General features: G+C 50.3%; 1 protein-coding gene across 1 annotated transcript; it reads left to right on the top strand.

Moving 5' to 3' along the window:
* The first annotated feature begins 9,307 nt into the window (after positions 1-9,307).
* LOC147425082 (uncharacterized) lies at positions 9,308-10,718 on the top strand. Its single transcript, XM_086499878.1, has one exon. The coding sequence runs from the start codon at positions 9,395-9,397 to the stop codon at positions 10,388-10,390; it is 996 nt and encodes a 331-aa protein (XP_086356004.1). The 5' UTR covers positions 9,308-9,394; the 3' UTR covers positions 10,391-10,718.
* The last annotated feature ends 1,572 nt before the right edge of the window (positions 10,719-12,290 follow it).

The following is a 12,290-nucleotide window of genomic DNA, read 5'->3' as shown; positions in this document are numbered from 1 at the left end:
TCTATGTTAATGACATGCTGTTTGCCGAGAAACATAAGACTAGTCTCGATGCTCTGAAACGTAAGCTAAATTCAACATTTGCTATGAAGGATTTGGGTGATGGAGAGCATATTTTGGGCATGCGTATTAAAAGAGATAGAAAGCTGAAATCGATGTTTTTATCTCAAGAAAGGTACATTGCAAACGTACTTGACAAACATAATATGGCTGATGCTAAGTCTCTCGGGTATCTTTACCTCCATACACTAAGCTTAGCAAAGCAGATTTCCCAAAGGATGAGGTGGCATTGAAAGCAATGAAGGGAATCCCTTATGCATCATCTTGTGGTTGTCTTATGTATGCTATGGTTGCCACTCGTCCCGACATTACTTATGCAGTGGGAGTTGTTAGTCGATACATGTCGAATCCTGGCAAAGCCCATTGGGAAGCTGTCAAATGCATTTTGAGATATTTGAAAGGTACACAATCAAAGTGTATTTGTTATGGAAAAATTGACTTAAAGTTGCAAGGATATTGTGCTGCAGACATGGCAGGTGACATGGATACTAGGAAATCTACAAGTGGATATGTATTTTCCATTGCTCGTGGTGCAGTCTCTTGGTGTTCTAGGTTACAGAAAATTGTGGCATTGAGTACTACTGAGGCTGAATATATTTCAGCCACAGAGGCTTCAAAAGAGGCCATTTGGTTGGGCAGACATGCAAAAGAACTTGGCATGCCTACTCATACACCCGTGTTGGGTTGTGATAGCCAGCGTGCTGTCTATTTAGCCAAAAATTCCATGTTTCATGCGCGTACCAAACACATAGATGTGCGGTACCACTTCATACGACAAGTATTGGAGGATGCTCTAGTCAGCTTGACTAAGATCCATACACAGGATAACCCTGCAGATGTTCTCACCAAGAGTCTTGCTAAGGCTCAACATGAGCATTGCATATAGCTGGTGGGAGTTGGTTAACTTAAAGGCATCATTTATGTCTTTAATTGGGAGGTTGTTGGGTTAAAGGCCTAAATAACCCCTTTTTGTACATTTTTATACTTTGTTCAGGTTCATATTGAACCTGGATACATTTTTATTTTTTTTTTATAGAAAAAGATCCTTCTATTAGTTAATGAAAACTGCCCATAGGGCTACATCCACCTCTGCAAGAGAGGGCTACAACAAGCATGGTGGGGAGACTCTCCCAATGAAAAAACAGCATATGTACAATGGGGCTAAATCAAGAGATGGGAGGAGGGAAAAGCCACACAGGTGGACAGTAGTGCCATCTGAGCACCCCCCGGACCATGGAGTAGAACGGCCCTGGGCGCCAGAGTCGAAGGAAAGCCTCGCGGCGCTCCCGCATGCGGTCGGAGCTGCCCTGTAGTCCCTCAAGCTGTCCTCTGAGAGTATGGATCAGCTCTAGCCAAAAGTCACGAACAGTCTCTGCTGGTGGTACAAGGCGAACCTCAAAGATGCGGAAACAACGGGCCCGCCAGATGAACCAGAGAGCTAGGCCGCTGATGAGCTCCCAACACTCCGCTCTCTCACTGCTCCACTCCTGTGGAGTAAGGTTTGTAGCAGGCTGGAGTGTAGGTCGACCCCCCTGTATCACTATCATCATGCTGGTGGAAGATAGCTCAAACTGAAGTGCCGGGCCCGTGAGGGTGGACCAAGCCGCTGCCCCCCAAGTGTACTGTTGAGCCGTGGAGAGGGCAGGCATCAGCCGAAGAACTCGTAGCCACACCTGCTGGGCCGAGGGACAGTCCCAAAGACAGTGACGCTGACTCTCCACCAACTGGTCACAGGCTGTACATGAGGCCGAGAGACCACTATGTACAAGCCAGCTCCCTACTGCTATGGCTCTGTGTGCAACCAACCACTGGAACAAGGTGACGCGCCTCGGCTGTCTGGAGTCCCACAGCCTCTTCCAAAAAGCTGCCAAGAACTCAACTGTGAGACCCTCCTCCTGCCAATGACGTGCTGCAGCGGGGCGGGCCTCACTCTGTGCTGCAAGTATATGACGTCCAAGCCGAACAGTGTACTGAAAGAAAGGGACTCCTGGGCGGTTTGCAGAAGAGAATGGGTCCCTCCATAGCCACTCACCAGGATCCCACTGTACTCGTGCCAGTGGACAGCACTCCCAAGCCCATAGCCTCCAGTGTCCTGTCTCAAGAGCTGCTGGGTCAGGGTCTATGACGCAAGTCCTCCCACAGATGCCCACAACTCGGATCCTCTGGAAACAACACTCTGCTACCTGCGAGGACTCTACTGCAACTCTCTGTAGTCGTCCCCCACCCTGAAGCTCGAAGAACAGGGCTGGGACAGTCTCTGAGCAAGCCCTGACTGAAATGAGAACCTCTAGTTGTGTGAAGGCTCCCATCCACCGGGGTGCCATTGGCTCGAGAGGCGTGAGCCAGTCAGTTGGAATTGACTCTGAGATGTCCTGACACATGCTCTGAACCCCTCTCATGCCCTGTAGCTGGACAACCTGCACCTCCTCTGACAAACCTGTGAACTCTAGCCAGTCACCTAGAGAGCGCGCTGGACCTGCTTCCATGGGACCCCAAGAAACATGAGGCCTACTCCCAACCAAGTGGCCTCGCTGAGTGCTAACCATGGGGTTCCAGACGAGGGGCTGCCATAGGCGCTCCTCCGTGCACTTCGGCTGTCTCTGCTCTAGGCCACGCCGTAATAGCTCCCAAGAACGAAGCAGACTCACAGCGAATCGGTCCTCCAGTCTCCTGCTCAAACCAACTCGACGCAACTCTGTAAAGATCCATCTGGTCGAAGGTTGCCAAGGGCCTCCTGATTGAGGCACCCTGGCACGAAGCCTCTGTAACAAGAACTACTTCCAGGGCTCCTCGCCTGGAAGAAGTCCTCTGACGACGAACTTCCCAAGAAGGGCTCTGCTCTGCTGTGCTGGATCAATGATCCCAAGCCCTCCCTGAGAACAAGGAAGTGTGATGACCGACCAAGCCACCCTGGCTCGGGCAATCTGAGTGTCGCGACCTGACCAAAGGAAGTTCCTGATCAGCCTCTGTACCTGGTTGATGCAAGAACTCGAGAAGATCCAGCAAGAAGTGATGTACCACATAGTCGCCAACAACACCTGGTTGGCAACTACTACTCTACTAGCCAGCGAAAGTCGGGCTGAGCTACAATGTAACAGCTTTCTCCTGATGGACAGGAGAAGAGGAGCAATCTACTGCTCGGGGGACAAATCCAAACCAACCTGACAACCCAAGTACCGAACTGCAGTCCCTGGAGGAATCCACCTGAAACCCTCTCCTGGCATCCAATCTGGCACAGGAGCACTACCAACCGAGAAAGCCACTGTCTTTCTCCAGTTGATCAGTGCGCCCGATGCACAGCAGAAGGTCTCCAAAGCCTGCCCACATCTGTGTAAATTGGCCTCCTGGCCCTCTAAGTACAAGGCTGAGTCGTCGGCAAACTCAGCGTCCAGAAGCTCATCTCCCCGTAGAGGGAGTGCTAAGCCCCTCAAACCAACCTGCTGTGACACCAAAAATCTGCTCATCACCTCCGCATAAAACAGAAAGAGAAAGGGGGCAAGAGGACAACCCTGTCTGACCGATCGTGTGAGCATGAAGTGCTCACCTCTACCTCCTGCCAAAAGCACCCGACTGTGAGCCTGTCTGTACAAAGCTGACACCCCTCTGATCCAAGCCTCTGAGAAGCCCATCCTGCGTAGCGTGCCCTCTAGAAAGTCCCAGTCGACTCTGTCGTATGCCTTCTCAAAATCGAGAAGAAGAATCACAAGGTCCTCCCCACGGAGCCGTGCAAGGGCAGAAGCCTCCCAAAAAGTGAAGATGTTGTCAAGGATACTGTGTTCCTTGACAAAACCTGTCTGAGTCCCATGTATAAGGCTCTCCAAAAGTGGCTGAATCCTCAAACTCAGAGCCTTGGCAAGAATTTTGTAGGCTGAGTTGAGAATGGTGATGGGGCGCCACTGTCGAATCTCATCCAAGGAGCCACCCTCCTTAGGAATGAGGTAAATCAGGCCCTCACTCATGCTATCCGGCATCACTCTTGTGTGCAGAATTTACTGAAAGGCACTACAAAGATCTGGGCCAAGCAGGTCCCAGTACTCCAAGAAGAAGCTGGGAGTCAGCCCATCCTCACCTGGACAGCTACCACGAGGGAGGGCCCTAAGAGCCGTGTGAAGCTCCTCATGCTGAAGAGGTAACTCAAGCCTCTGCCGCATCTCCTGAGTCACAAGACAGGGCATCTGTGCCCAAACTTGCTCCCTGCATACATCCTGACTCTTTGACTCGGGCTCATCAGCCGACAGTAGCTCACGGTAAAAGTCAGTAGCGACTGCACGCATATCCTTAAGCTCACAAACAACTGACCCATCGGGTCTCCTCAACTGATTGACCTTGGCATGCGAGTGCCGAGGTCCCACTGTCTCAAAAAAACCACCTGTCACCCTGTCACCCACTTGAGTCCACTGAGATGCCTGTCGATGAAAGGCAAACTCATGGCGCCTCTCCTCTGTGCAAGCAAGCTCCTGTCGAGCCTGCTATAACTGCTCCTCCAACCATGGACTGTCTGGATGCTGCTCCTGCATCCTCTGTAGTGAAGCAATGCCTCGTCTGAGACGCTGCTCCTCCTCTCTCGCTGCAGCCCGTCGAGCCAGAGACTCCTGGAGAAAGAAGTGGCTAAGCTGAGCTAGGCTTGAGGCCACTCTGTCTGCAGGTGGAGCCTGGCTGTCCATGCCCTCTGTCCATAGAGCCTCGACCCTCTCTCTGAGTGCTGAGTCCAACAAGACCCGCTCTGGGATGCGAAGCATTGTGCTCCCACTCCTCTGCCTATCTGCCACTGTGAGAATCACTGGTGCATGGTCCGAGAAGGATGTCCCTGCCAGGAGGCCCACTGATCCCCCCAAGTCACTGAAGTGGTCACTAGTGTAGAAGCGATCTATGCACGATAGATTCACTCCTCCCACTCTGCGGTCCGATCTAGAGAAGGCAAGACTCTCTGGAGGCCTCACAAAGCCAGAATGCTGCCATGTATCCGAGACCCTCAGCGTCATACAAAACCTCTCCCAAGCTGCTAACTCGACTCCATGCACAGTAGCATGGCTGCCTCCGATCCTGTCAGAAGGGTCCTCCAACATGTTGAAGTCCCCTCCTACACACCACTGGTCAACCTGTGGCAAAGACTCAACAATCTGTGACCAAAACTCTGCACGAGCACTCGCCACATTGGGCGCATAGATGTTCAGGAAACCCACAAGGCTACCCTGAACCTGCATAGTAATCCACTGAGCCCTGCCTGGTACAATAATCCCTCTGCCCACAATGGCTTGCTAAAGTGAGTTCGCAATAGTCATACATACCCCACCCTGGATGCCTCTAGGTCCAAAAGCAGCTGACCAAAAGGTATCATAGCGTCCACGCAAAATCTGACCACATCGCCGAATGCGGCTCTCAGACAAATGGTGCTCCTGAAGCATAAGGAGATCAATCTCTCCTCCCACAAGGCAACGCTGAAGCTCCTGACGCAATCGGCCCCGCTGTCGCTGAAACTGGGGCCCACCTAGTCCCTGCACGTTCCACGAGACGATCCTCATGGGGAGCGAGAGAGAACAGATGTTGCCGCAGCAGCAAGACGAGCTATCTTCGAAGCAGGCTTGGATGGGGAGTAATCCGCATCCGAGCGTCCTCTAGATAGGCGAGACTCCAGTGAGTGCCTGGTCCAAGCCCAAGCAGAGCGAGCCGTGCGTAAAGCAACCTCCTCTGTCCAGGAGTCCTCATGAATGAATACATAGCAAGCCAAACACTGCGTATCAGCAAAAAAGTCCACCACAATGTGTCTACATCCTGCTGAGTCTGGGGGTGTCACCGCAAACTTGGCCAGTGGCCACAACGTCTGCAGCAAATCTGTAACGCCAAGTTCTCCCATGTGGTGAGAGAACTCGAGAGCCTGTGTATGCAACCATCCCACCACTGAGTCGAGGGACCACTCTGTCTCAATCCTACCACAGAGGGGGAAGGAGAAACCAACTGCTGAGTCCAAGGCCTCTGTCCCCCTAGCGGCGAGGAACAAAGCGTGGACTCTGAAGCAGGCTGCCTCGTGGTCTGCTGCGGAGTCGCCAAGAAAACGAGTAAACCCATAATCGAAGAAATCCCAGCGGTGTCGGAGGTCAATGCTCGTCAAACCACGAGGGATAGCTGCAAGAGAAGATGTCTGAATCTGCACAGGGGGCCGCATGAAGGGCTGACCCTCTCTCGCTAGGCGACTCGTGGCAAAGGCGCTGCCAAGAGATCTCCTAGCCGCCGGCGAGGGTCCAGTCTCCTGAGCCGACTGAGGTACTGAAGCAGGAGGAGGGGGAGAAGGGGCTGGGGGGGGCGAGGGAGAGGAGAAGCGGGGTGGGGCGGCAGAGACATGGGGGGGGCGAGGTGGGGGGTGAGCGGTAGCAGAGGGCGGGGGAGGGCATGAGGAGGAGGAGGGGAGATCGGAAGGCGGAGCGGCTGGCGAGAGTGAAGCGGAGGTGGAGGCTGGCGAAGGAGTCTCCTCCTGCTCAAGAGGCCCAAAGCGGTTCCCCGTGGGAACCCACTGCTGCTGAGTAGGCACCTGGGGGCCACTCTGAGTGCCAGGCTGACGCTGTGGCCCCTGGCGTCGACGGCCACGGGCCTGCTGCCACCCCTCCTCCGCTGGAGCCCCAGGCTCAGAGGGTGGCGCTGAATCTGTGCTCTGTGTCGCTGGCTGTGGCTGCGGCCCAGCCTTGGCAGGCTGGGGCTGAGGCTGGGGTGCGGGTCGTGGTCTCCTCCGTGGACAGGCCTTCGCTAGGTGGCCCATATGTCTGCAAATGAAGCACTGGTTCGGGAGACCCGAGTACTCCACACTCTGTCGAAACCAACCCCCACTCACCCGAGGCAAAAGGATGACCTTCGGGAGCGTGTGGGTATCTCTGACCAAAACTCGAACTGAAGGGATGCCAGCCGCCTTGGCAGCTACTGATGCTGCCATACGAGGTGTCTCCAGGACTGTCCTGATGGCGGAGCCAATCCTGGAGAGAAGTGGAAGGTACTCCCTCCGTAAACCCGGAAAGCAGACTGAGATGGGGATGTCTGCCTCCTCTACTAGCACATCCGAAGTCGGGTCAAAACCATGTCGCCACTGTCGAAAGTGGGCGCGTGATGCTCGGATGGCCAGTGGACTCATAGCAATGACCTTGGGAGCCATCTCGGAAGTCTCGAACTCAATCTGGTAGTACCCCTATCCGAGAATCTGGACATCCAAGATCTTGCCCACCTCTAAGAGAAGGCGGGCCTGGAGAAGGTCTCGCAGCCCTCCTCTGCTAGGTCGAGTGCCGAGAACCTTGCAGATGACCGAAGTCGCCTGCAATCTCTCTACCTCTGCGGCAAGGCTCGCTTGCTCTGTAGGCAAGAGAGCAAGTCGAATGGAGGGCTCAGCGGGGTCGGGCGAGGGGGCTTCATCAGAGTCCCTCTGTGGCGAAGCTGGAGCCTCCATTTGTGTCTGCTGCTGTAGGGGAGGGGCGGAGAAACGTAGTCGAAAAACGAAGCTTGTGCAGGACCGAACCCGTCACTGGTACTGGCGAGGCCCGACCAGCAGGATGGCCGTCGTGAGGAAGGATTGGGAGGCGGGGCTGGGGGGCTGAGGCAGAAAACGGGGCGGCAGGCGGGAGTGGGGGAAAGCTGGCGAGCAGGTGGGCAGGGCGGGAATAGGGCTGTGGGCAGGCTGGGCAGCGCGCTGGCGTACGCGCAGCAGGTGCGGGCGGCGAGGGCAGGGGGGGAATGGGCAGCGGTGGCGCGCGAGGGCAAGGGGGGGAGGGGCAGGGGAGGTTGCGATGGCGAGTGGGTAGCGCAACAGCAGCAGCGAGCTCCTCTCTGGATACATTTTTTTTTTTTTTTTAACGTCACTTATAATAAAAGTGGGAAAACCCAAAACTCAATTATTGAGTTTTCCCCAAAAACGTGAGCTCTCTCTCTCTCTCTCCCTGCTTCGATCCCTAGCGCTTCCTCTCTGCTGCACTCCGCCTCTTGCTTCTTGCCCCAATCCTGCACTACATCGCGACACACACCTACCAGTACCTTCTGCTTCGCACTTTCAAACCTCCCTTCAATTAAGGATGCGTTCACAAATAGGGTCACTTCTCATTAATCAGACATAGCTCAGGCACCCATCTTGGGGGGTAACAATATCCCTAAATTGTGCTACTACAAAGTTTTCCTCAAAGACCCAAGTGTTCCTTGCTTTCCAGATGTGCTTCAAGTAGCAGGACCAAGACTGCAATCAAAAGTGTGTGGCCCAAGGTGAAGAAAGATCGAGCTATCAAAAGCGAAAGAAATCATTGGAAGTTGAAGAGCTCTTCAAGAAAATGCAAATAAGCAACACTTTAGAGGAGTACAAGAGATGGATCAAAGAAAAGTCTGAGCTTGCCGATCTGCAAGTCGAAGAGATTAAAAAGGCCACGTTGTTGGCCAAAGCTCTTACCCTCAATCTGGAGACTGCAAACCAAGCTCACGTCTACAGAGCTCTAAAGGTTAAAAATTGAAGGGACCTAAGAACTGCAATCATGGATAGCAGAGGGAATGTGGTCCAAGACCAAAATGATATGGCCATACTTATGCTTGACCACCTAAGCCAAATTATAGGTTAACCACAAGTTTGCTCACACAAGGTCGAGGAGGTGAGAATAGCGTTTCTTAGCAATGTAAAAAGCAGTGTGCTGCCAAGTGAAGTGGAAGCTCTGGAAAGGTCTATTTCAACCGATGAATGTTGGACCACCCTTATGATAATGGGGGAAAGAAAAGTCCTCTGGAAGGGATGGACTAACAACATAATTTTTTCCAAGAGTTTTGGGAGGATCTTCAATTCTCGCTAACCCAGATGGCAAACAAGGCCTCTCTATTTTGTGTTTTCTGCATGCTACATAGCAACAATTTGTGCTAGCATATAGCAAGTGATTGTGGAGGGGAGAGAGAGAGAGAGAGAGAGAGAGGAGGAGGAGGAGGCAAGAAATGGGCGAGGCAAATTTGCACTTCTTGTGCAACGGTCCAAAAAAAGCAACTATTAACAGCGAATACTTCACACGTGGCATTACGGATCGCGCGCACAAGGTCTCGGTCAACAATATTGATTAATTCACTATTTTACTATTTTTAAAAATTCGGGTTTTGGTGGGGGGAATTGCCGCTTTTGTAAACGCGTTGGGTTCTGCTCAATTAGAGAATTAGAGAGAGAGAGAGAGAGAGAGAGAGAGAGAGAGAGAGAGAGACAGACGACCGGCCGCCCGCGCACCATATAAACGTCTTATGTCTAGGCCTGTGCCTGTATTCCAAGAGCTCTAACACGCGCGCGTTCTCTCTCTCTCTCTCTCTCTCTCTCACACACACACACACACACACACGCTTGCTCGCTATGGGCTTTCCCATTCTCTACGGAGGTTTTCTGCCACGGATGCTCTTCACAGCAGCCCTGTCCATGGAAGCATTCACCTCCTTTCTACAGCGGCTTGGCATAATTTCTTCACAGAACAACAACTTGGGCGCAGACCCACGTCCTGCTCTCTCAGACGATCCATCCACCTCTCTGCTCTATTCCAACCCTCACCTGCACACACCATTCGACCGCCGTCTTCACCTTTGCCACAGCGCATTTTCTGAAGCTGTCCGAGCCTCGCTGCCCGTGGTGCTCTACAGAAGCTTTAATGGAGAGCTTCCATCCTCATCATCACCATCATCCTCATCGTCAAGGTCATCATCTTGGACAACAATGTCAAGCAAACAGGTTAAAATGCAAGACCTTGATGCTGCTGCTGCATCTCTGCATCGGCCATTGCCGGCATTAAGCGCCACACCCTCATCAGCAATGACTCCATCCTTGCCATCTCCATATAATTCACTATCCTTGCAGCCATCAGCAATAAGTGCTTCAATGTCACAGGCATTGAACTCTGCACAAAAGCGAAATCACGAGCAAATGGAATCGCCAACAATCTTGTCGCAAATGGAGCTGCAAATGTCATCATCATCAGCACCGCCGCCGCCGCAGCAAATGGAAGCATTGAATAATTGCAAGGAAGCATCACACAATCACTGCACAGAGTGTGCCATCTGCCTATGTGAGTTCCAAGGGGAGCAAGAAGTGAGAGAGCTTCCTGAATGCAGGCACATATTTCACAAGGATTGCATAGATGACTGGATTTTGCATAGCCATAACACCTGCCCGCTCTGCCGATCGTCCCTTTTGACACCCGCCGTTGCGTTACATGAAGTGCTGCAGGAGCAATTAGAGCTTTCCCTTCAAATTAGCAATGGGAGTTCTTCTGTACAAGAACTAGAAGAGTGGCCCTATTCTCATGATGACCAGGCTCTTCATCATCATCATCAACATCAGGCCTTCTTCTTTATCTAATTGCAGCGGCCGACAGGCCATGAGATTGCAGGAAGCTAACTAATTCCATTGACATATTTGCAGCCCATGCCATCTATGATCAGTCCTAATGGTGCTCTTGCAACAGAAGGATTTCTAACCTTGTGCAAAAGAGATGGTTTAATCAATAGATTATATACAAATTAGTTCATTCTAAGAAGTGAAGAGATTTTCGTAGTTCAGAAAACTATATTTTTTTCCCACAAACTTCAAGGGGTTGGTGATCAATATATTTAGACATTTGTTGAATCTTCATAACTTTCATTCTAAACATATAATTAGATACTAAAATATGATGTTTTTGTCCTTTTGCTAACCTGTCACAAAACTATATATTTTCCCCACAAACTTCAAGGGGTTGGTGATCAATATATATATATATATATATATATATATATATATACACACACACACACACACACACATTTGTTGAATCTTCATAACTCTGTACAAAAATATCATGTTTTTGTCATTTTGCTAGTTTATCATCACTGATGTTTCTATAGCTATGCTTATTATTACCACTGAGTATGTATTTGGCCCGGGGTCTTCACTAAGGATTACCGTATGGTGTCACGTGAGTGTACAATAGGGGGGTTTACGAGGCCAAAAAGGTAGATTTTACAAAGGAGGGTACCGTATATAGGGGGTAAAATGACAGTTCTGGTGCACGCAGGTGACATCTTCCTAGTACTACTAGTGAATCCCCTGGGGTATTTGCTTGATAGCACTTTGGTACTTTACTTGCCTATATTGGCATAGGAAGATGTCTCCCCATTAAAAAATTGGCCACATTTATGAAAAATTAAAACAGCTTGCATCAAAATTTGGCTTCTACAATATGGCCATTACTATTCCTTTCATAAATTATCAACATGTAGCAAAATTCTAGATATGTGATGAGATTTTGATTATAGCTAAAGATACTATAGGACGGGGAACAACCACACACTCTTCTCCACCCAACTATTTTCTATATAGACCCTTGGTTGTCCTATCATTTCTCATTAGTAGGCAACTCCACCATAATTGGTGAGATCAAGGTTGAAAACCTAACATAAATATGCTCAGATTAAGGACACATTAAGTCCTTGATTTGCTATCGTTTCTCATTAGTAGTAGTAAGCACCAACTGGTGATCGAGATTGAAAACCTGACATAAACATGCAGCGACTAAACCTACTTGCAACATTTTTTGGATCATGATAAGCAATCCTCCAAACTAAAGAGGTAAATTTTCCAATTGGATTTCTTATCGCTAACGTGTACTCTTCCACCTTACTAGCACACCATGCATACAAATGATAGAAATAAAGTGATAAGCCCATGGCTACAATGACGGCCTCAATAGTTTAAGTCGTTACTACTACTTGTGTTTCTCAAGGAGGAAGGGCCACCATGTATATGCATTCTTGAAGATGTAGAGATGAAGGAGTTTCTTGGGTCACATAGTGGACCACCAAGATGGGATGAGGTATGAGCAACTATGGGTCACTACCTCGGTGAGCTATTTATTATTGATTTTTTAAGGAAGAAGATAAGGATGCTTTGGATCACTTCAAGCAATACTTTTTCAAACCCATGAACACTAAAAAACTATGGCAAGACATAGTTTCTCATAAGCAAAAAGACTTAGATGACTATTACACCTACAAGTAGGAGTTTTTATATCTTTGGATTGTCTGGGTGAGGAAATTGCTAACTGAGGGGATGGTGCAGGATTTTAAAAGATTCAAAGGAGAGATTCATAATTGGCCGATTTCCCACACTCAAGGTAAAAGTAGAGGAGAGATTCATAGCTAGCCTATTTCCCACACTCAAGGTAAAAGTAGAGGCAGGTGCACCTACCACCTTTGATGCTACCAAAACTAGGGTTTCCATG

Source organism: Adiantum capillus-veneris, chromosome 25 (genome assembly GCF_014529385.1).
Source record: "Adiantum capillus-veneris isolate H3 chromosome 25, ASM1452938v2, whole genome shotgun sequence".
In the NCBI taxonomy this organism is placed as follows: Eukaryota; Viridiplantae; Streptophyta; class Polypodiopsida; order Polypodiales; family Pteridaceae; genus Adiantum; species Adiantum capillus-veneris.
Note: the sequence above shows the minus strand (reverse complement) of the source record. Positions and strands in the feature narration are given on the sequence as shown.